General features: G+C 38.1%; 1 protein-coding gene across 5 annotated transcripts in view; it reads left to right on the top strand.

Moving 5' to 3' along the window:
* Window positions 1-24,905, top strand: part of Syt16 (synaptotagmin 16) — a 224,587-nt gene that overhangs the window by 125,340 nt on the left and 74,342 nt on the right. For 2 of the 5 annotated variants that reach the window (XM_070032140.1, XM_070032130.1), the window contains exon 2: window positions 4,377-5,038. The exons of the other annotated variants lie outside the window; for them this stretch is intronic. In XM_070032140.1, the coding sequence (XP_069888241.1) occupies window positions 4,519-5,038 (520 nt within the window). In that variant the 5' untranslated portion in view covers window positions 4,377-4,518. The remainder of the gene's footprint in view (window positions 1-4,376; window positions 5,039-24,905) is intronic. 5 annotated transcript variants of the gene reach the window in all.

Genomic DNA, 24,905 nt, shown 5'->3' with positions numbered 1-24,905 from the left:
TTTGTCAATAGTTACTATTTTTTTCTTAGATTTCTGCCTATTCTGAGCACTTTTAGAAGTCATAAACCTTTGTTATAGGAGTTTATGTGCAACACACACATACAAATACTGTCTGTTGTTTTGTTTTAATGAAGTATCATGAACTATTTAAAATTTGGTAATTATCCATTTCAACTATCATAAGACCTTTAGTGTATTTCCTTCTAATTTCCTTCTAATTATGTATTTCCTTCTAATCATGTATAGGAAACGCTTCAAACAATGCATATATACTGTCTTCTCATTAGGTACTAGGATGTCCCCAAAGAAGTAGGATGCTAGATAAATATCTCTGTTATCCTTGGTGTGCTCTCCCCCACAAGATGAAATTTACCTAAGCACAGATTTATCTCCATAGTTATTCTGCCAAGGTTGAGTCCTTTTGGATTTAGGCCAATTTGGTATGATGTAAATGGCCTCGTCCACGACAACTTCATAGATTTTTTTTCAGGGTCTGGCTGCAGGTGCTGTTCCCTTGTTTATGTTTTGGAATCTAATAGCTGGACACTTTTTCACATAGAGATTAAGATTTGGTCCCTTTGATTGGGATCACTTTACAATGGTGGCTGACAAAAATTTATGGACCTAGTCTTTGAGAAAGTAGCTTTGATCTGAATATATCCAGTCTCAATATTACAACTCTCCTTGGCCCACCTGGTAAATATTTGAATTTTAGATCCAAAAGGAGCTGTTAAGAGCTCATCTAGTAAGTGATCTCTACAGATGAAATAAAGGATTCAGGGTTATGTAGCTTTAAAGTTTATCTATCCACCTATCCATTCATCAATCACACATGTCAAGAGTAACTTCTGGGGCTATAAAGTACAAAAATAGTCTCAGTACTCCTGAGCTCCAAGTCTACTGACAGGGGAGAGTTGGTAAATATTTACCACATCAGGCATAACTTTATATCATAAAGCGACATTCAAAGGACTCTCAGTCCACCCCTTTGATGGTAGGTGAAGAATTAACAGAGGAAGCAACAGAGTTTTATTGTTTAAAAAAAAAGAAAGAAAGAAAGAGTAATTACCAGGCGGATTAGGAGAGGAAGTGTCTTGGCAAAACAAATACAAGTCAGGGCGATGCTCAGTATATTTGGGTGACTACCATATAGGACTTGCCAGCCCGGGGTAGTGAGCAATGGCTGGGTCTACTCTGTGATGGTAAGATCACTGGGTCAGCCTCCACAGTGACACATTCAGTCAGGACCAAGATAGGCTCAGTGAGGAGTGAGCAAAGGAGGGGAAGATAAAACTACCAATTTCTCAGAGAGGAACTTCTATATCTATGATGCCCCAAAGCATAGTAACTTATGCAAAATATTTTTAAGGGAAAACTGTAAACCAGGAAGTGTGGGTTGTGAAATGGGAGAGGAACAAATGTTGAAATACTAATGTTACTAAGCAGGGGGTTCTGTGACAGCACTGTTTAATGTTTTCCATCCATTCTCAGTAGGTTTCAGGCATCAATTTAACACATTCATTGAGTACATAACTTATGATAGGTACTGTTTGGTGCTTGTTTTTTTTTTTTTAATAAAATTTAATTTTCTTACTGAGGATTTGCTATTCACTTCTAGACACTGGAAAGAAATCATGGAACTAAGCAGATGTTCTCTACCTATGTGGAGCCTACATTCCAGGGAAGGAGGGAGGAAGGAAACGGAGTAGAGGGTCCAGTTATAGTAAGCATAGAGAGTTGGATCAGGTCTAGACAAGACTAGAGAATGAAATAATCTAGGTGTGTGATACCTGGTGGGTACTAAAGAACAGAGTACAAAATGTAATGGAAGAAAATCTCCATAGAATAAAAAATCTAATAGAACTTGGAATGGAAGGGAAGAGGGGGTGGTGTGTATGTGTGTTGGGGAAGCATCTTGAAGAGAGAAGTTGGAAATCAGTAGAATTTTGTGAGCCCAATATTGAATACCTATAGCATACTATGTGCTAGGTTTGGATGTTGTAAGTTTGTGATTTGATGATACCTCTGAGTGCAACTATTTCCTTATGTTCATTTTTTTTTTTAACCAAACTTTAGTGAGGTTCAGCCTCACCCGGGGAACATGACAGATCAAAGGTGTAGGCCAGGCCCTGTTCCTTCAGCTAGTCTGGGCTTCTGTATGCCTGGATTAGCATACCAAGTGGTTCAGACCACTGGAGTTGCAGGTCATGAGCTCTGATAACCAAAGGTAAAGGCAAGAAGGATTGAGGTAAGGAATGGGGGTGTATAGAACTTGAAAAAAGTTATTATTATTATTATTATTATTATTATTATTATTATCCATTCTTCAATCACACATGTCAAGAGTACCTGCTCCATATAACTTTTGGGGCTATAAAGTACAAGAGTAGTTTCAGCACTCCTGAACTCCAAGTCTGCTGACAGAGGAGAGTTAGTAATATTTACCACATCAGGTGTAACTTCTTATCGTAAAGCGACATTCAAAGGACTCTCAGTCTACCCCTTTGATGATAAGTGAAGAATTAACAAAGGAAACAATAGAGTTTTATTGTTGAAAGAAAGAGGGAAAGAAGGGAAAGAAGGGAAAGAAAGGAAGGAAGGAAGAAAGAAAGAAAGAAAGAAAGAAAGATAGATAGATAGATAGATAGATAGATAGATAGATAGATAGATAGAATAATTAGGTCAGGGGCCAGTGGTTCACCTGTGATCCTAGTTTACTCAGAGATCTGATGATGATTGTGGGTTGACAACAAAGTCTGTGCAATTCTTATCTCCAATCAAGCAGCAAAAAGCCAGAAGTGGAGCTTTGGTTCAAGTGGTAGGGTGCCAGTCTTGAATGAAGAATAAGAATGAGCCATAGAAGAATGCAAGACCCTGAGTTCCAATCCCAGTTCTAGAACACACCACACACACACACACACACACACACACACACACACACACACACACACACACACACACACACACACACACACACACACACACACACACACACTTAGGTGTGGACCAACCCTAGCATAATATAACATAAAGGGGAAGAGAAGAAGCCATAGAATTATGAGTGGTGGGGCAAATATGTCATTGACAGGAAAAGGCAAGGAAGAGTGTGAAGGAGACACATGAATTATTCAGCTTAAGGGGAAATGGAGAGAGCTCAGTTTATCTTTGAATGAAAGGTTGGCTCTGTGGAGAATGGAGGCCTCAGGGTTACCTTATAGCTGGCACTGTGCCTAGTACATAAAAGGTACATAATCAGTATATGTTTTTTGAACAAATCAATGCATCTATGGATTACCAACAAGAAAATTTTAGAAGAATACTAAGGAACAGCCATATCAAAGATAGTCTGAGGTCAAGACAGCTGAATCCTAAGAGATGGCTAATAGATCAAGTGGGTTGGAAGCAGTTTCTATACTTTGCTTCTGAAGTTATTAATAACACTCATCCTAATGTGTAATAACAAGAAGATACCTATACACATGCATGTCAGTGTGCTTGTGCACATATAAGTGTATGTTTGTATGCATGTATACATGCAACAGTATAGATATTTTCTGTATTGTATTTGCAGTGTTCTGTTGTTCTGTTGATGTCCAGGAGCTGCTTTCTCAGGCTGTAAGTCTATTAGAAAGTGTGTCTCAGAAGTCACATAGGTCATGCAGGGCTAACTGCAGGAGGCTGGGACATACACAAAGATAATGGTATACCAGAGACGTCTTTATCTCCAGCAAGCTGGATGATCCATTCACCACCCTCAGGTTTGCAGTGATTGTTCCCCAAGAATAGATATCATTTCTGGAGATTGCATAAAAATGTAAAATCCTATTTTAAGACCCATTTAAAGCTTTTTAATTCCCCACACACATTTCCTTTGAAAGGATAAACCTTTGTGTCACCAGGCAGAGATGCCAATTAGTCAGCTCTCTGGATTCTGCAGGCTTGTAAACGAAACACCTAACTTTTCCTGTATTTTGAAATGTTCTGCCCAACTGGCTTTTAAAACAGAGTCATCTATCCTTTTCTCATGGTTGCATGTGGTCTGTGGGGGACAGACTTCCTCTCAGAGAACAACCAATTACTGCTAATCGAAGATGTGTCCTTGCCTGTGGAGGTGAATGGCCATTGATGGAATCTACATTTAGATCTTCACAGTCGTTTTCATTGAGCTGGCTTTTAAGATTTCAACAACTCCCTTGTACTGTGAATGTGTGTATGCCAATTAAAAAACCCCCAAACAGAAGAGAAATAAAAGATTTCAACAGAGATGTTTCTTTGTCCCAATTGCTATTTGACATTGATTTTTTTTTTCTGGCATCTGGTGATGGCTCTGAAGTTGTAACTTGAACAGGTGTAAGTATTTCTTTCCTCTGTTTCAGCTGAGAAGTGTTGAGAGTGAAATATTCACAGACATTAGGAGACATCCAATTGTGTTTCTCATCATGCTTATTCATAGTTCATATTAAGTCCTGACTACTGAAGGAACTGAACCAGCAGACTCTGTGGACCTCCTAGTGGGCCATGGTGGTAGTCATGGAGACTCAGGGTGCCCAGAACTTCTTCCAGCCGTTTTCTTCCTGGATATCCCGGGTTTATGAAGCTCTCCAGCATGCAGGAGATACATTATCTGCTTCACTGGTTCCTCTGAGCAAACAAGACTCTGCATTGAGTGACAAGCTGGACCAGGACATAGATGATATTCAAGAAATTTATTCTGAAGATGAAGAACCAGGACAAGACACTGACTGGAATGAAGAGCCTGCAAATTCCTTGCTTCTTGAGGCGGATCCTTTCTCATGTGATAGTGATGTGCAAGACTCTGTCCAAATGTCAAGCTCCAGCCTTAGTCAACATGCCAAAGACTCACGTTCTGTAAAATCTCAGGGGCCTTTTCAGATCCTGGAAGACCCAGAGCTCCCACATATGCTTGCTTCTGTTCCTGAGGAAGAGCGATGTCTTGAGGAAACAAGGAAGGACCTTCCAGGCTGCCTTGATGCCCAGCTTCCTGGCTCATTAGAAAAAGTTAATGGAAAAAGGCAAGGTAAGCTAGCCAGTATCCTATTTTCTAGATTCATCCAGAGGTCATTTTTTTTTTTTTTTTTTAATTTTTTTTATTGTAGAGATACTATACAGAGGGTTACAGCTACATGAGTGAGGTAATGAGTACACTTCCACTTCCTCTTGAACATTGTTACCCCCTCCATTGTTTTCCCCCTACCATCCCCTCCCTCCCTCCCTTCCCCAAGGTTCTTTTTTTTTTTTTTTTTTTTTGATCGTGATTAAGTGATTACTTAATTTCCGGAAATTCACAGTATTGTGGAATAATGATGCTCATTTAAAGTCACAAGTTCATTCTAACTTTCCTGGAGCAAATTGTCTATCACAGTCTGTAATATATAACGGTGCCCAGAGGTCATTTATACTTACATTATTTTGAACTTGTTTGTAGTTACCATATTTTTTTCTCTCTCTCTCTTTCTCTTCACATTTCCTCATACTGGCTTCTGATCAAGAGATACAATTGATAGACATCTTTCCATGATGTAAAACTTGGGGAGATCCATGTTTGTGGAATGCACATTCCCAAACAATAGTTCTGAGCAAGGGAAATAACTAAAAATGCATCTGTTGATTCTGTTTGTGGAGGCCCTTCTGTACATGTCATCCGATTTAAAATATCTTTTAAAACGTTCTCTTTTCCCTCCCCTCTAGGCTAGGAATCTCTAGACGTTACTATATTATTCAGTGTGAAATCCTGTGCACCAAGCCATACTTGTGGCAGAATTTTTAGTTGATAACACTCCAAGAACACTTCTCACAGTGTTTCACTGAGATGTGATGTGAGATGACAGTAGATAGGAAATCTTTGAAACAGAAATAGCTTGATTTTCTTCCAGACTAGTCTGATAAGGACATATTTAATAAAAAGCTGCTGCTAACACTTTCAGGCTGTCAGAACTGAGCACATATTGGGCCTTCAATAAGTGCATCACGCATATGATATAAATGTAATTAGTTCTGTAAAAGTAGCTATTATTGTTCCTGCATGACTTTCTCAGGCTTCTAATATGCTAACCTATACTGAAGGTATTGTACCTGTTTAAGAGACAGAGCCAAATGCTATGCCAAGAAGAAGATTGGAATGTCTGTTTATGATGCATATAATGCTCATACAGGTGACTAGGTTATTTATATGATATACAAAGTCATTAATTCCTTTCTTGTTGAAGGTTGCAGACTTCTCTGTGACATCTCATTGTCTTGCCATCTATTTTGTAGTAATTCTTTTCAGTTTGATCCTTTTAGGGAAGTATCCTATCCTGATTCATGAAGGCTTGGTATATCAGGAAACACATTTTTGTATTCTTCTTATAATCATTTTTAATATGCTTCTATTCAAAGTAATAATGAAATCCTAGAATGAATTGATGAAATTATCCAGGTTGATATTGTTCCTGAACCTGATAAAATATATGAATAATTGAATATTTGAGTCTTTGAAAAGTATCTGTAGAAATTATTGTAGAAATATTTAGGCTAGCAAGAGAACTTCTTAGATTTGAGATCAAGTTTTATCCCTATTTTAGATATTCTTGACAAACTATATGGGAAATGAATGTGACTTTGGTTTAATACACGCTTAGTATTGGTTTTATTAATTTTTATAATTATAAAATATGATGGCACTAAAACAGTTGTGTTCATTTGTCCATTCATGAGGTCTTTGTTCGCTAAGTTATAGCATGAAAGTCAGGAACTGTGCAGAGGTTTATTTCTGTGTCCTGAACAGTAAGCACAGAGTTAGATAGGAAGAACAGCAAAGAACAGTAACAGGGAAAATAACAAATACAAAAAGAAGATGCTGTTCTTAATTCATAAAAATTGGTGCTCAGCTGGGTGCTGGTGGCTCAGGTCTGTAAATCCTAGCTATTCAGGAGGTTGAGATTTGAGGATCATGATTCAAAGCCAGCCCAGGCAGAAAAGTCCATGAGATGCCTTATCTTTATAAAGCTATGACTCAAGTGGTAGAGCACCTGTCTCGAGAAAGCTAAGGAACAGAACCCAGTGCTGAGTTAAAACCCCAATAGCAGTGCGCGCGCGCGCGCACACACACACACACACACACACACACACACACACACACACACACACACACACACACACACACACACATACACACACACAGAGGAATGCTCAGAGCATTTGAGATCAGACTCAAGATCCACATTTAGGAAGAGGCAGAATTTAGAAAGTTCACTTTTAGGGTTTACTTATACAGATACTGGTTCTACTTCCTTTTTAAAAATGTAATTTGCCTGTCACAAAATATGTTACTGTACAGTTCTGTGATTTTTGACAAAGGCCACTGTGAAGGTTAGGAAAAAGTTATTTTGTCCAAGAATTCCCCTCCATATTTTACCTGTCAATCATTTTTCCTGTCTCTAGCTCCTGGAAAATATTAACATATTATCAGAATCAATTATTTTGTCATTTTGAAATTCCAGAAAGTCATATAAGTGGAATAATGTCATTTTTAGACTTTGGTTTTTTCACTTGTAAGGTAGTTGAGAGTCATCTTTGTGATTGTGTATTTCTATACTTTGCTCTAGTCATTGTTGAATAGTGTTCCATTGGCTGAATGGACTACTGTTTTTTTTTAAATTAATTGCTCTGTAAGTTAAGAGGTATTTGAGGTGTCTTATTTCTTTGTACTTTCCAACATCAGTGTCCATTATTTCTTTTTCTTGACTGATTACTGTATTATCATATCAAATAATAGTGATGACAATGGAGATACTTGCCTTGATTGTGAACTTAGTGTAAACACTTTCTGTCTTTCATTATTATGTAGTTATTAGACATAGGTTTCTAGGTACAGCTGTCAACAAAGTTGTATGTTGAAGAAGTTTCCTGCTATTCCAGTTAGGTGAGTTTTTATCAAAAGAGGTTGTTTGGTTCAATGTTACTTTGCATCAGTTGAGATGATCCTATGATTCTTATATTTTAGGGTTTTTATTTTTATTTTTCTGGTTCTGGGACTTGAACTCAGGGCCTCAACACTGTCCCGAGCCTCTTTGTGTTCAAGGCTAGTGTTCTACCACTTGAGCCACAGCACCACTTCTGGCTTTTTGTGAGAATTTTATTGGAGATAGGACTCTCTCAAACTTTCTTGCCTGAGCTGGCTTCAAACCACCATCCGTAGATCTAGCCTTCTTAGTAGCTAGGATTACAGGTGTGAGCCACCAGTACCTGGATTACTTTAGTATTTTTCAATGAGTTATACTGGCTAATTTGGAATGTGTAGCCAGTCTAGTATAGCTTGAATGAAATGCACTTGGTCATGGTGCATTATCATTTTCATATATTGATGAATTTCAGTTTTGTTCATGTATTGTCATCAGTGACACAGGTCTGTAGGGTTTGATTTTATTTATTTTGCAGTGATGGGAATCAATCCCAGGGCAGGCAATGCTCTACCATTTGACTATCTTACTGTATTTTCTTCTGATTTTGGTATCTGAGTGTTGACATTGTAAAATAAGTGACAAAGTCTTCTTCCTTTCCCTCAGTCCAGACTATAGGAATTATTCTCTAATTCTATGAAGAATAATTATTGTTGTTTAATGTTTGCTACAATTTTTCTGTGAAGTCTTACATGCTTGGGATTTTTTGTAGGAAGATTTTAAATTAAAAATTCAATTTCTTCAATAGATGTAAGATTGTCTGAGTTTTTCCTAAGTGCTTTTGTCATTTTGTTATTTTTCAAGAATTTTTTTTCATTTCATGTTGAATTTATGAATATACTATTTTCTTACAATCCTTTTATTGTTTATCAGATTTATAATGATTTTTTCTTTATTTAAATGAGTTCATTAACTTCCAAATCTTGATAAAATTTGAGGTTTTCTGTGGGATTGATTTAAAATTTAATCTCATTATCACCCAAGCATACTTGGTATTGTTTTGTGTTTTTAAAAAATTAATAATTAAAATCATATTTAGGGTAATAAAATAAACCTTAAACAATGTTGTCATTTAAAAAATGTTCCCAATCAAAAAATAAGGTTTGTACTATTACACTGAATATGACTTTACTTATTAAATATTTCATGTGCAATTAACAAGACTATGACAAGCTTGTTTGAGGGCTGTTTTTCAAAATTTCAAATAATTATTTGGTCTATGGATTTTTTTTAACCTACCAATTATGTTATATTGATTAGTAGAGAAGAATATTGAGGTCATTAGCTCTAATTGTAGTTTGGCTATTTTCTTTCATTTCTATCAGTTTTTGTTTAATGTATTCTGAACCTCTGTTGTTAGGTCCATACATTAGAAATATATGTCTTCTTGGTAAAATTATCTCTTTGTTATTATATGATGGACCATTTTTATCTCTAGTAAATCTTTTTATCCTAACCTCTACTTTGACATTAATATGAATACTCCATTTTTTCTTAGTGTGGCATAATTATTATTATTTTATCCTTCAGAGTAATGACATCAAAACTTTTCTTTGGCAAAATACTTGTTACTTTTCTTAAACTATTTTTATTTGCCTTCATTTATTCAACTTGAGGCAACCTTGCTCTTAACATATCTTATAAATTATCTCAGGTTTTATTTGTCTGAAACCATCTTCCATTTATTTAAAAAGACTTATCTAGGTATAATTTTCTGGGTTGAGAGTTATTTTCTTTCAGGACTTTAAGGCATCCCACTGTTTTGTAGTTGGCATAATTTTCACGGAACAACTGATATAATCTTACATCTCATTTTCTGCAAATAATATGCCTTTTTGTCCACTTTCAAGATTTTTCTGTATCATTTGTTTTCAGCCATATGGTATGTGTAGTGTGTGTGTGTGTGTGTGTTGTGCACACATGTGTGTTGCGGAAGTTTGGTGTTTTTTTTTAAGCTTCTTGAGCTTCATTTAAAAAATTCTTGGCTACTATCACTTCAAATATTTCTATATTTCTTCTACTGCTTTTGGCTCCCCATTCTGTTTTACTCAGTTTTACTGTTAGTTGTTTTATTCCACAGCTCTTGTATTTTTTGGTTTTGGGTTTTTTGTTTTGTCAGTCATAGGGCTTGAACTCAGGGCCTTGGCTCTGTTCCTGAGCCTTTTCACTCAAAGCTAGCACTCTACCACTTGTATTTTTTTCATATCTCTCTCCCTTTTTTCCTTTGAGTTTCCATTCTCAGATTTACTATTTTCTTTTGTTATTTCAAGTCTACTGATTAGTCCATCAAAAGCATTCTTCATTTCTGCTACCATATTTTTATTCCTAAAATTATAATTTTAAAAAATAGTTTTAATTTTTCTACTGAAACTCTCTGTTACTTCACGTATGCCACTCCTACATTTCTGCTCTGACTTTTAACATATTAATAATAGTTATTCTAAATTTCCTGTCTGACAGTTTCAACATCTGAGTCATGTATTTCAACTTGAATTTCTTGATTGTCTTGTCCCTTGATAGGGTGTTTCACTTGTTTGATTTTTTTTTGATATGCATCTTATATTTTATGACCAAAAATAAAGCAGTATGTAGAAGGGAAGTTTGTCTATCTCCGTCTGGAAATAGATCAGTTGGGTCTACTGCTGGGTCTGAGGCTGAGGGGCTTGAGTCATTTAGTTAGATATAAAGCTTGGTTTTTGTTTTGTTGCTCTTGTTGACCTCAATGGAATACCCATTTAAAAAATCTTATATTATTACATTGAATGGGCAGGACAGGCTTGTTGGACAAAATTGGAGACATGTTCAGATTTATTTCTTTTTTTCCCTGTTGTCTCTAGGAAAGCTTCTGCTTTTAAGCTTTAACCCTCTTCCTAGAGGAGCCTATTGTTACTTATTACTCAGGGTTGGCTGGTGTGGATTGGTTGGGTTGGAAAATATTTCATGGTGTACTGGAGCTTCCTGAGTAGGTGTTGTATTCTTTTGTGCTTCAGGGATAAGGAATCTCTAGTGATCACACCTCAGCCCCTTCTGAGTAGCAGAAGTTTTTATTCTGTTCTATACACTCACTTTCATGTATCCTTATGTGTGATTTGAGTACAAGGAATTTGCTGCCCTTTCCCCAACTGGCTTAAAGAGTTTTAATGAGGAAAGAGGTAACAGTGTTTAAAAAGAAATGTACTTATTACTTATGTAATAAGTAATAAGTAATATTGTAATGGTAACCCCCCTGTTCATCATCTTTACAAAGTTATATAAAAAAGAGTTTTATACAGAGTAGAATTAGGAGAGAAGAATCTTGATGGAACTTTAAAAATTATTTATTTATTTAATTTTTACTTTTGTTTTAGGTTGGTTGTGGGGCCTGAACTCAGGGCCTGGGCGCTATCCCTCAGCTCTTCAGCTTAAGGCTAAAGCTGTACCACTAGAGCCACAGCGCCACTTCCAGCTTTTTCTGTTTATGTGGTGCTGAGGAATCGAACCCAGGGCCTCATGCATGCAAGGCAAGCACTCTACCACTGAGCCACCTTCCCAGTCCCTAATTTTTACTTTTCCATTGCAACTTCTCCTCCTTGCTCATATCTGAGCTGTGAGATCAGCTTTCTCTACTCCTACTCTCTCCCTGATCTTCTGTGAGCACCCTGTGAATTCTGGGAAGGGGGAAGCTTCTAAATTGGGTTGAATTTTATTTCCCTTGAATCTGTGGCTCCCATGGGTTCTCTACTTTGTGCTTACCAACACTTGACCTTTAGAAATTACCTGACAAATATTATTTCATATGAACAGATGCACATAGCTATTGTGCCTTTGTGATCCTCTCTTAAGATTATCCTCCTTTGGGCTGGGAAGGTGGCTCAGTGGTAGAGTGCTTGCCTTGCATGCTTGAGGCCCTGGGTTCGATTCCTCAGCACCACACAAGCAAAAAGTGAAAAGCCGGAAGTGGCGCTGTGGCTCAAGTGGTAGAACGCTAGCCTTGAGGTGAAGAGCTGAGGGACAGTGCCCAGACCCAGAGTTCAGGCCCACACTGGACCCCCCCCCCCCCCAAAAAAAAAAGATTATCCTCCTTTGGTTTGACTCTGTGTGAATACCTAGAGACCTGTATCATTTATCATGTCCCAGTGTATATTTTCTTCTCTTATCATCTAGTATGCTTACTTGTAGATTTATAGGCACGTTGTAGTTACTACAAATGAGGGAAACCATGCAAACTATGTTTCTTTAGGTATGGCTTGCTTCACTTAAAGTAATTTTTTCCAAGTCTTAACCATTTCCTTATGAATAGTACAGCATCATTGTTTCAGATGGATAAGTAGAATTCCATTGTGTGTGTGTGTGTGTGTGTGTGTGTGTGTGTGTGTGTGTGTGTGTGTGTGTATCTGTCTGTCTATCTATCTATCTATCTATCTACTATATTTTCTTAATCTTTTCATCCACTGAGTGACATCTGGATTAAAATGAACTCCAGGAAATGGAAATAAGGATTGTTTTTCTTTGTTGCTGTTTTTGTTTTCTTTTCCTTTTGTCTTGTTTATTCCTTTATCTGTCTTTGGGAGGGTAAGGTGGGGACCAGAAAAATGGTGGGACAGAGGGTGAACAAATGTAGCAGTTATACTGGACACTGTGTTTGAAAACTTGTGGGTGAGACAGGAGGGAAAAACTGGGAAAGAGGGAAGGAAGGAGTGACATTGTTAAAAAAAAAACAACCACACTTTTCAATCTGACTTATGAAACTGTAACTCCTCTATACATCATCTTTAGAATAACAATAAATAAATTTAAAAAAGAAATTACCTATCAACATGAACTTAATTGGTCTTCTCAGCTTGTATGAATTCACCATTTTCTTAAGCAAACACTTTTCTCCTTTTGGAAAAAGTTGTCTCTTTGGTCTTGAATTAGTAGGTGGCTTTATGACCTTAGCTCTCTGATAAGTTTAAATGAATATGTCATTTAATAATTTACCTAGTTGAAGGTGTGGTCAAGTGGTAAAGTACTTACCTAGAAAATACAAATTCAGGTCAAACCCCCTTTACCTTCCCCCAAATAAGAATGTGAACTTTGTTATTGTGTAGAGGGAGGGCATAGAAGCTGAAGTTTAAACTCAACACCTCAGAAGCAAGACATTCTTATTAAATATGATAGCATGTCTGAGCCAGGAATAAATGAAGAAAGGCAATATTGGCCTTCCATTAAAAGGTTCTATAATGCAGGTATATATAGCTAATCCTATAAGATGTTTATGAAGAGTTCCAGTCATGGACAAGGTAACTTTTGAAATAATTTTGCCAGAAGTGATCAGATAAAGTTCCCCGGAGCAGATGTTACAGGACTACGCACAGTGAGGTTGAGTCAGCATTAACAGCTGAGTGGAGGGAGAAAGGTGTTCCAATGGGAGGAAGTGGCAAGAGTGCTGACATGTGGACAAGATGATTTTCCCAGTGAGGGGTCATGAGGCCAGAGCTCAGACTGCAGTTGATAAGAACTTTGCTTTCTGAGTTAAGAATTGCAATTGCAGGGAATTGCAGGGAATCTCAAAAAGGGTATTATGAATAGTATATGTGTGTGTGTGTGTGTGTGTGTGTGTGTGTGTGTGTGTGTGTGTGTGTGTGTGTGTGTGTGTGTGTGTGTGTCTCACACAAACTCTGCTTGAAAAGAATGACTCCTGCATAAGTTTGGAAATGAATTAAAGGGAACAGTATATTGTGAGGGAGCTAATAACAGTTTGTTAAGACCTGGAAATTCAAGCACTAGTGGTTCATGCCTGTAAATCTAGCTCCTTAAGAAGCTGAAAGTTGAACATAACAGTTTGAAGCCAGCTCAAGGCAGAAAAGTCTGTGAGACTCATCTCCAATTAATTAGCAAAAAGCTAGTAGTAGGGGAATGGTTCAAATGATAAAACTCCAGCCTTGAGTGGAAAAAAGTCAAGCAGGGATATAAGGCCTTGAGTTCAAGCTCCAGTACTGATGTGCACACACGCACACATACACACACACACACACACACACACACACACACACACACACACACACACACACACGACCTGGGTAAGACAATATGAACATATAAATAGAAATAGTTGTCATTATTCTATGCAAAGCACATCTGACCAAAACAACCTTCAACACTCCTCTGCTGCGCAGTGGAGCATCTCCCTCTTACTGTTAGGTGAATATCCACACTGAGGTTTCCTCTAGTTCCTCATGACTATAGGGCTGGATTGGGAGTTTATCTTCTCATATGGTTTCCCTTGAGGTGGGGACAGAATGCCAGTATCTGCAGTCAGTCTTCACTGACTCTGCTGCTATGAGAGATGGTCACTGCTGTCTATCCCATCCATCAGGATGAAGATTCAAATTCCCCACTTGGCCTTCTCTAACATTCCTAGAGATAGTTCCGGGAGCCCCATTGCACACTGGTGAGGGCAGAAGTCTAGGCTCTCTATGTGACTTCTGTTGTCCTAGGAAGGGGGCACAAGTCACACCTGAACTCTTGTGTGTATATAAGCTAGAGTCTTGCTAAATTTGCCCTGGTTGGCCTCAAACTCACAATCCACCCTCTTCTTTCTCCCAAGTATCTGGGATTATAGGTGTGTGTGTGTGTGTGCACACACATGCATGTGGATGCGCACACACATGCATGTGCATGCCAACTATGCCTGTGTCCTTTCTTGTCCATTAGGGATAGATAACAGCTCTTCTTGAGGCTTCTCTAGTCTGTGTCAATGGCATTTTGGAGTGGCCAACTTCTTGAGGATATATGAGTTAAAGAACCTTGGGGACTCACCACTGTATATTCTTCAAGCACCAGGTCTGTTTTCCTCTATGTGCCTTTCAGTTATCTTGTCTTTGTTTTAGGTACAGGATGGGAAGTTTGGGTTGTATTTAGGGAGAGGAATGGGAAAAGGAGGATTTACTGTGTCATCTGGGAAATGAAAGTCTTCTAATTAATCCTGACCAGTTCTTTAAATCTCACACCCTTCTCCCTATTTCACAAGGCCATTAGGAAGCATGGAAAATATCTGGAGGTAGAAAGGAGGAAGGACATCATCTTATTATTCAGAGCAGCATTGTACTATGGTCTCTCTTAATCAAATAAGAATTGAATGCCAACTATGCACAAAACACCTTGAAGAATCCACAATTATACACAAGAGAGGCAATAAACCTCTCCTGCAGCCTCTTCAGAAGCTTATATAATTTGTTACACAGGATGACAGTGGGAACTGGGACTGAGTGCAGTGCAGGGGTAGAATGACAGTCTCTGTGGCCCAGTTCACTCATGACTTTATAGATGGAAGAGCATTACTCACTTGACTCTAGGGAAGTTAAATCTTCCCCTCTCCCCCTCAGGTGAAGCAGCTCACTAATTTACTACAAGTGCCCTCTAGCCATTGAACCAAAGCTCTTGTTGCTCTCCACAAAATATTTCAACACCCCAAAGGCCCTATGACACTAGGCTGGGTGACTAGACGCTCAGCTCTGTGGATGTTAAAATACCTGTGGGTTAAAAAATTTTGCATTTAACTGTGAGGTAATCATCTTAAAGAATCCTCATATACTCATTTTCCTCTCTTTACACCCGGAGGTAATGTAAGCCATTCTGCCCAGAATGCTTTGCAGTGTGTTGAAGAGAGGTATTTGGAGATGCACACAGAAAATGGAGCATTTTAATCAGTGATTTATGTGCACTTTTTTTTTCAACAGCGGTGCCAAGCCTGCTTTTCCTATTTAATCTTGAATTCTTTTCATAATGTTGTATCTTGATTTTATGTGCCTTAATGTGCCATATTTTTCTCCACAATAGATTTTAAGCTAAATTGGCCCAAAACAAGAGGGATGCTGAATGCTTTTTGTAACCATGGAAACATTTCTGGGCACTTACTGAGGACCTGGTTGCCAATAGTAATGTAACAGAGAAAATAGATGCACTTCATTTAGCAGTTGCTGATGATTAAGAGGCAGAGACTACTTATAGTGCCATCACAAGATAGGCTTTTTGGTTTAAAGACCCAAATCCCAAACTGATTTCTCAGTAGAGCAGTAGCTATGACACCTTTGATATGTTATGGGAAGGAATTCTGACTGCATTTGAAAATCGTTTTTACTTTCAATTCTTCTGACTTCTTTTTTTGGAGGAGGTTGTTGTTTTTTGTAACCACATATATTTGTGGTTAAAAAATTCCATGAGCCTGCTAATGGAATTAATGTGTTTCAAGCACATTGGCATATAGAACTGGAGAAACAGTCTTTGACTAGATGGAACACACACACACACACACACACACACACACACAACACAACACACATACACACACAGAGAACAGCAAGTCTTGAAATCAGGATGGTATAATTTGACTTTTCAATCTTGTAATTCTAGCAGGCTAATGTAGCATAGAAAGGAGGACTATAGTGTTCTTAATTTCTGGTGAATTTCAACCATTTATGGATTGAAGGTGTTTTTATTTTATCAGTATGCTTGGGATTGTGGTGGCAATTAAGAATATGTAGGACCAGACAACGTAAGTGAGCAGATTCATAAATCGTACAGCTCCATTTCTCCTTGTTACTTACTGCCTGGGAAATGCTGCATCCTTTCTTTGCAAAAGTGACACTTTGTTTATCTGCTGCACAAGTGCTTTCTTAAAGTAAGCCTGTCCCTAGTTACATTCATCTCCAGTTAAACTTATCTCCATTTGGTAGTCTTGATTTGATTGTATTTGTTCTCCAGTTTCTTGGTTATCCAAAATTGTTAATATTCTACTGCAAGTAGAAGAGGATCTGTTCTCTAAAAGCTTTAGGAAGTAAATTTCCTTGACATTTTTGTTTGTGTGGTTTAGAAAGTGGGTATTAATGAGCATGTAAGGAGTTGACACAAACCCTTCTTGACATTTTAGGAAAGGGTATTATCATTGCCATTGTGATTATTTTTACAATTTTGTATTGTTTTGGGGGAGGAGATTTCAGGGATCTAATAAAATTTCATAGAGAAAAATTTAAAGGTGTAATTTATGGAAATGATCAAAGTAGAGATTCAATATTTACTTTGAATTTTGTGGGTTATTATGACACAAGGCTAGAAAATTGTAGGGACTAGTGGAAATGGGAAATTAAAGCCTTTTTTTTCTTCTACTTTCCCATCATTAGGAATGGATTAGAGGAATTAAGGGCCAGTTGTCTTACAAGTAAGCATAAATCCCATTTTAACAGTTCCCAAGGGATTTGATTTTCTTTTTTAAATAATAGAACCACTGATCCTAAGTAAAGCTGAGAAGTTTTCCTTATCATTGAGAAAGCAACATAGCCAGAGGTATCTCTCATTTTCAGATCAACAGCCCAAAGGAGAGGAAGTTAAAACTAGGAAGGAACCATAAATTCAAAACCTTTTCTCATTTGTCCAGTTCTTTCTTGCTGAGGGAGATTCTTAACTTGGATATTTGTGTGTTGTTTACGTATTTTTAAATGCCATGGAGATGATGTCTTTTCTACAAGGAATTTGTTTTCTTCCTCTCCTTTATTTCCACCCTGGAGCATCTTCTTTCTGGAAGGCGCCTTAAATTGGAAAAGTTTTTGGAATGTGATTTACATTCACCATTTCTTTGAGCTTTGAATACCCTTTACATTTCTTAGCTATTAAATTTATGATATATTAAAAATAGAAAAGTATAGAGTAATAAGGCATATGGTCATAAATCCACCATTTAACTATGCTAAACCTTAATATTTTGCTTTATTTAATTCAGATTTATATCCAAGAAGCCAAGAGCATTGAAGTCACTTAAATCCTCTCCATTTCTTTCTTTTCTTTACTCGCTAGAGGTAATGGAAATCTATATTTAGGGGTGAGGATTCCCATTGTGTTTTTCATCTTTTACTTGCAAACCTATTATACCTTTGGATAATTCTGCATGTTTTAAAACTTATTCAGGTGATTGAATATTGAATGTATTCTGCAGCTTGCTTCTCTTCCCTTCTGTGTTATGCTTTGGAGACACACAGACACAATAGAATAGGTTGATGTTAAATGTTTTATAGTAGTGTATTATGTTAATTAATATCATGTTTATCGATTTGTATGTTGATAAACATTATTATGCTTCCAATTTTTCAGCATTACTAATAATTTTGTATCTTTTTCAACATGTATGAGTTTAAGTCCCTTAACCCAAACATGCCTTCCTAGTTAAGGTTCTCTGAATGAATTCCTTTCCCCTCTTCTGCTTTTATTTTAAGGTAATTCTAATTGTTTTTTTCTTTTTTTACCCTATAGCCAAGAGAGTCATAATCAATACAGTATTTAGGCTCTAAGAGAATCTAAGCACTAGGAGGTGTCTGTGTTTTCCTTAGCAAGTTTAAATAATCCATAACTGAGACTATGAGGCAGTGCTAGTGATGTGTGTGTATGTATGTATGTGTGTGTGTGTGTGTGTGTGTGTGTGTGTGTGTGTACGTGTGTGTGTGTGTGTGTGTGTGTGTCTGTCTGTCTGTCTGTCACACGCCTCTTTGAAACTTTAGGGAAATTTATAACCTGCTTTTCCAGAAAGATGGATAGAGAATGTATCAAAAACGTTTGCAATCAAATCTCAGGGGTTCATCGATCTCCAGATTAAAACGTAGGTTTAAAGAGGGAACTGGTGAGAATATAGTCAGAAGTGCTGGAGTTTGGGTCTGGAATGACCCTCCAAGACCTATTATAAGCTTATTGCCTAGCTTGATGTTATGGTCAGGTGATGGAAGCTTTATGAGGTGAGGTCTCATGGAAGATCTTAGGTTATGGAAGTTGTGCCCTTCACGAGAACAGTGAGATCCTGGCTCCCCTCCCCCCCATCTGGGACTTGGGGGTGAATAGGTTTGCTCCAGCATATATACCCCAACTATATATATATTTCATAAGAGGCCCACCAAACAACTGGGCCAACCAATCAGAGACTACAATGTACAAAACAATGATCCAAAACAAGCTTTCTATTTGTTCTTTAGTTAAAAAAATTTTTTTGGCAGTATTGGAGCTTGAACTTAGGGCCTTGAGCTTTCATGGTAGGAGTTTGACCATTTGAACCACATCCTCAGCTGTAGGCTTTCTATTTTTATAAGTTGTTTATCTTAGGTATTGACTAAAGCAATAAAGTCTTAACAGGAGGCAACAATTTCATTTGTAATTTGCTTTTCTCCTAAGAAAATGGGTTAATATCTATTTGGGTTCTTAAACTGTTATCTCTCAGTTCGTGTCCATTCTTCTGAGGTTAGAATTCTACAAAGTAAAATTTTCTTTTGAAAAAGCACTCTCCTATTTTGTGCCCAAATGGGATATTGAAACATGGGAAGAAAGGAGAAAGGGCTTTCTGTTTTACTCACTATTCCTATGCTTGACACTCACCCTGCTCTCAGAAGTTGGGTAGTGTCTCCACCTTTCAGCAGCATTCTACAACTGGCCTCCTTGGAACTCCCTGAGAGGCAACAGGGTCAGACAGAAGTTTCCCTGGTTAGATGTCTGTATCCCCATCTCTGTGATGCTCTTCCTCTGAGCTCCTGCACTGCCAGTAGCTCTCAGGTGATACCCCTCCTCAGATGCCTGTACTTGGGCCTCTGAGCTTCTGGTCTGTGCCGTTGACTGCTTCACTTTGCTTTCTCATTCAGTACCCAACATTGAGGAAACCAGTTCTATTTTCCTGACTGACTGAACCTTGGCCAACATTGTAATGATAACACAGATAAATGGCCCCAAAGCTAGAATCTGCAGGTAAACTGAAGACTTTGGAGAGGTTATATGTAATGGGTAGAACAGATATTTTTTTTTTGTCAGTTGTGAGGCTTGAACTCAGGGCCTGGCGCTGTCCCTGAGCCTCTTTGTGCTCAAGGCTAGCTAGCGCTCTACCACTTGAGCCACTGCATCACTTCCAGTTTTTGAGTGTTTAATTGGAGATAAGATCTCACAGAGCTTTTTCTGCCTGGACTGGCTTGGAACCTTGATCCTCCGATCTCAGCCTCCTGAGTAGGATCACAGGCATGAGTGTGGTGCTCACTTAGAACAGATATTTTGAAGTCTTAACCACCTCTAATATTCACTAGCCAAATGAATAGATATAAAGTGTCAGGTGATTAGTGCCATGTAGGAAAATAAATTAGAAGAAAGGAGCGGTATATAAATTGGATAAGTGCGGTTTGATGTAGGCAATCCTATTCTTTATGTAGAATGACCTCTCTGATAGGGCAGCATAAAAACAGAGATCTGTGTACATACCATAGAGGTGGGGGAGGAAAGTGTTGGGTACATTGATTGTTGTAGTGGCCTAGTCCAAGCTCATCAATGCATGGGTACAAGCAGTACTGTCCAGGAATTTCCACAGCTCTCGAAGTTTCCTAGTGTTTCATAAGTTTTTACTTAGGGATGTCAGGTGTGTGTTTTTTTTTTTTTAATCACAGGAAGGTTTTTGAGAACTTTTGTATCATCTCAAAAATTTTTCTTTGGGGCCGGGCGCTGGTGGCTCACGCCTGTAATCCTAGCTACTCAGGAGGCTGAGATCTGAGGATCGCGGTTCAAAGCCAGCCCGGGCAGGAGAGACCGTGAGACTCCTATCTCCAATAAACCACCAGAAAACCGGAAGTGGCGCTGTAGCTCAAGTGGTAGAGCGCTCGCCTTGAGCTGAAGAGCTGAGGGACAGCGCCCAGGCCCAGAGTTCAAGCCCCACGACCGACAAAAAAAAAAAAATAAATAAATAAATTTTTCTTTGGGGGAGATAAAATCATCATGAAGCTGAAACTTCAAGCATTATCTTTTTGATCTCTGATGGTAAAGCCTATTTTAAAGCCAAAATAAGAACTGTAAGCTTTTTCTATGAATACCTAGTTTCTACTCTGATATAAAAGTTCTCTAAAGATGGCAATGAGAAACTATTGTTTATATTTCACTGGATATTTCTCAGTTTCTCATAGGCAAAGACAGAAAAGGTGGTAGGCTCAAGTGGTTATTAATCTAGGAGAAAACTTGATTTCATTGGAATTTTTATACAGAAATTTAAGTGTTCCTTCTGTCCTCAGCTCCTCCTCTTTCCTTCCAAACAAGGTTGGCTCCATTCTCAAGCTTCATGCATACTGAGATGGTTGCTGCTATGTGCTCCAAGTTTGTTGCCTCTTAGGCTATAATCCCATGGGGGAATTAGTTTCTGGAAATTAAAAAAAAACAAGAATCATGGAATTTGTAGTTACTGGTTTGCTTTACTTGATTTGACGTGAATTATGTGGCAAATATTTGGTGAAGACAGGAGAATGTGATGCTTTGATAGGCCAGGCCTAAGTCATCTTCCAACTTAAGAATAGAGGCAGGTTTTCCAGAAATATGATCTGACAGTGGAGGAAAAGTAGTTTACTGGAAGAGAATAAGGATTCCAGGAAGAATGGATGCTGGGTGGCAAAACCAATAGCTTCTTTTATCAGGAGTTGGTGCCTTTCATAGACATCTCCATTGCCTTTACATTTTATGTTTATTATAAGCCTGTTTTGAAGATAAACCTGGATTCCTTGTCACTAAATATGCCATGTGTCACCGGAGGTGCTGGGAACACTTACTTCCTATTGCTTATTGATACATGTCTGCCAAGAGACAGGCAGAACAATATTTCAACTGATGTTATATGTCATCTGTCATGACTGACTTTGATCATAGCATCTCTCCTGAATGTTAGAAAGTCTCCCTAAAGTCTTCTCATTAGGTTGGTATAACTGTAGGGGGATCTGCATTAGTTATCTGTTGCTGCATAACACATGATCACAAACAATGGCTTAAGCCAATACCCATCTCATTGTTTCCATGAGGCAGGGGTCCAGGCAAATACTAGCCAAGTTCTTTGTGGCTTTCCAGTCCTTCTGAATTGCTTTATCACATAATCAGCTCACTTCCCATTTTACTTGACTTCTTTTATCAGTGAAATTGTTGGATATTCCTCCCCTGAAACTCGAGAAACCTTCCTGGGTTCTAGACTCTGCCTGCTTCTTTTGCTTCTTGTCTCATCTAGCCATTGTTTTGTGTTCACCTTCCTCTGCCTGTTGCTTAAACATTTGGTGACTTTGTATACTCTTCGATGGCTTCTGCCACACAGCCTCTTCTCTTGTCTGGGCTTCTAATTTGAGCTGTGGGCTTATCCATCCACCTGCCTTCACTGGAATGGCATCATGGACCTGAAATTCATAATGCGTAAATTCATGATACATAACCAGTCATCTTCCTTTATCTCAGTGATGAAAACACAGTCATCAAGGTAAGACGGAAGTCCTTCTCAACAATGTATCCCTCACGTCCCCTACCCCACCTTTATGTTGATCATTATAGACCAGATCCTATTCATTCTGTCTCTACTGCTTATCTTGTAATAAATAACATCTCTCTACTCCCACTCACTACTGGTAACCTGTGTGTATCTTCTGCTTGCTCCAGTTCAAGTAGTGTCCTAATTTCCCTCTCTATTTTTGTTATTTCCATCTTTAATCCATTCTCTCAGTCCTCTTCAATATGTGCATTTTAAGCTCTCCATTAGATTTCCTAGCTTTGCATAAGAGAAGCACTTTAGTGTGACTCCTTTTGAAAGAAGACTTAGTTTCTAATGATTTGGACTAATTCTCTTCCAGCATCCTGAAGTACTAAGTGCAGTTCACACCTAAAAACTTTGGTTCCTCTCCCTGCCCTTGTGAAATGGTAGTGAATGTCACCTAGTGACATTGCAGATATAGAGGGAAAGGTAGGCATCCTTCATCCTTCAAGAGTCATCCTAAGCAGCATCTTCTCCAGGGACTTTTTTCTGTTTTCTTTCTTTAGTTTTGGTCACATTCCACACATTTTCCTTCCCTGGATGCTTTCTCCTTAGTGCTGCAAAAGCATACTACATTTGGTAGTTATATATGGCAATCATTTGTATTTATATCAAAGGGGGCTGTCTTCCACTTTCTTTGTTGTTATTGTTTTTTTCAGGGTTTGAATTCTGGGCCTAGGCACTGTCCTACAGCTTTTCTGTTCAAGGCTGATGCTCTTCTGCTATGAGTTACTGTTCCACTTCCATCTTTCTTGTAGTTAATTGGAGATTAAAGTCTCAGGGGCTTTCTTGCCAGGGCTGGTTTTGAACCATGATCCTCTTAAACAGCTAGGATGATAGACATGAGCCATTAGTGTCTGACTTTTGTTTTCTTTGGAAATTGCTCAAAGCTACTGCTCTACCACTTGAGTCACAGCTCCAGTTTTTTGGTAGTTAATTGGAGATAAGAGTCTCATGGACTTTTCCTGCCTGAGTTGGCTTTGAACCATGATTCTCAGATCTCAGCCTCCTGAGTAGCTAGGATTGCAGGTGTGAGCCACCTGCTCAGTGAAAATACCATACAGAGGAGTTACAATTACATGGGCAAGATAGTGAGTACATTTCTTATCAAGCATTGTTGCCTCCTCCTTTGCTTCCCCTTCCCATCCCTTCCCCTCTCCACCCCCCCACCATCCCTACCTCCCCGTCCTCCCCCCCACCCCCCCACCCCCCCAAAGTTGTAAAGTTCGTTTTTCAACATAATGTCTTGTACATCTCATTATTGTAATGGGTCCACCTGTAACCCTATGTAAACAATTTGTTTTTTCCCTTCCCCTCCACAAATTATACCAACATCAAATACAGTGAAAGCAGGGCTTCTATCATGGGGAAAGTACATACAAAGCAACAAAGAAATCATCTTATAAATATGTTAGAAACAATCGTAAGAAAGAAAAAAAAACATTTGAATCCTTATCTTGGGGTTCATTTCACCTAACATCAACTTATCTGACCTTTTCTGCTTGACTCAGACATATACTATATATTGCAAATAAGGGAAACCATGGGACCTATGTTTCTTTGGGCCTGGCTTACTTCACTTAATATAATGTTTTCCAAGTCTTTCCATTTCCTAACAAATGGGGCAATGCCATTCTTTCTGATGGAGGCATAGAATTCCATTGTGTATATATACCACATTTTCTTGATCCATTCATCTACTGAGGAGCATCTGAGTTGGTTCCATATCTTAGCTATGGTAAATAGTGCTAACTTTTTAAATAGATATGTGTATACATCCATGTCTGTTGGTTCTTTGGTGTTACATTTTTTGTTTATTTATTCTAAAGTTTTTAATATCCCTAGCTTTCAGCACAGAATTAGTTTCACAGATAGAAACACAGAATGACTTAATGAATGAATATAAACCTAATTTTAGTTGTCACTGTTGGATCTTATCATCCATGGGAAAATGATCTGTATATATCCTGTAAAAATGCCTGTCAATATTCTAAAAGTAATCATAGATTATAGAGCTTGGAAGAAAGTAGACAATGCTCCCATCCAAAGTTCTTTACTTTAAAAAAATAAGTTTATGTTGTAATTATTAAATAGTTGTACAAAGGGGTTTCAGTTCAACATGTCAATTTATGAGTACAATGCATCTTGGTCCGTTTCCCATCATTCTCCCATCTATCCCAATTCAGTCCATTCACATTGGTACTTAAAGTATTATGACACTTTTGACACTGTTTGCCTTAGGAAGACATGAAGCAAAAATATTGTATCTTAAGATTTGCCTGACTTACACTATCCAGCGTCAATGGGCACTTAAAAGACAAGTGCTATGATCTGAGTGTTTTGTTCTGACCCCAAGGTGCTTATGTAGAAGCCTAATCATCATCTTGATTGTGTTAAGAAACAGGGCCTCTGGGATGTAGTTAGAGCTGAGCCTCTGCTCTAACCAATAGGATTAGTGCCCTTACAAAAGAAGCTACAGAGAGCTGCCTCTCCTCTTCCATCGAGTCAGGACCCAGTAAGAAGGCTTCATCTATGAATTAGAAAGTAGGCTTTCTCTAGATTCTGAATCTGGGTGCTTTAATCTTGGGCTTCCCAGCCTTCAGAAATGTGATACATAAGTTGCTGTTGTTTTGAGGTCACTTTGTTTA

This window comes from Dipodomys merriami, unplaced genomic scaffold (genome assembly GCF_024711535.1).
Source record: "Dipodomys merriami isolate MVZ:Mamm:240054 unplaced genomic scaffold, mDipMer1.0.p SCAF_1, whole genome shotgun sequence".
Classification (NCBI taxonomy): domain Eukaryota; kingdom Metazoa; phylum Chordata; class Mammalia; order Rodentia; family Heteromyidae; genus Dipodomys; species Dipodomys merriami.
Note: the sequence above shows the minus strand (reverse complement) of the source record. Positions and strands in the feature narration are given on the sequence as shown.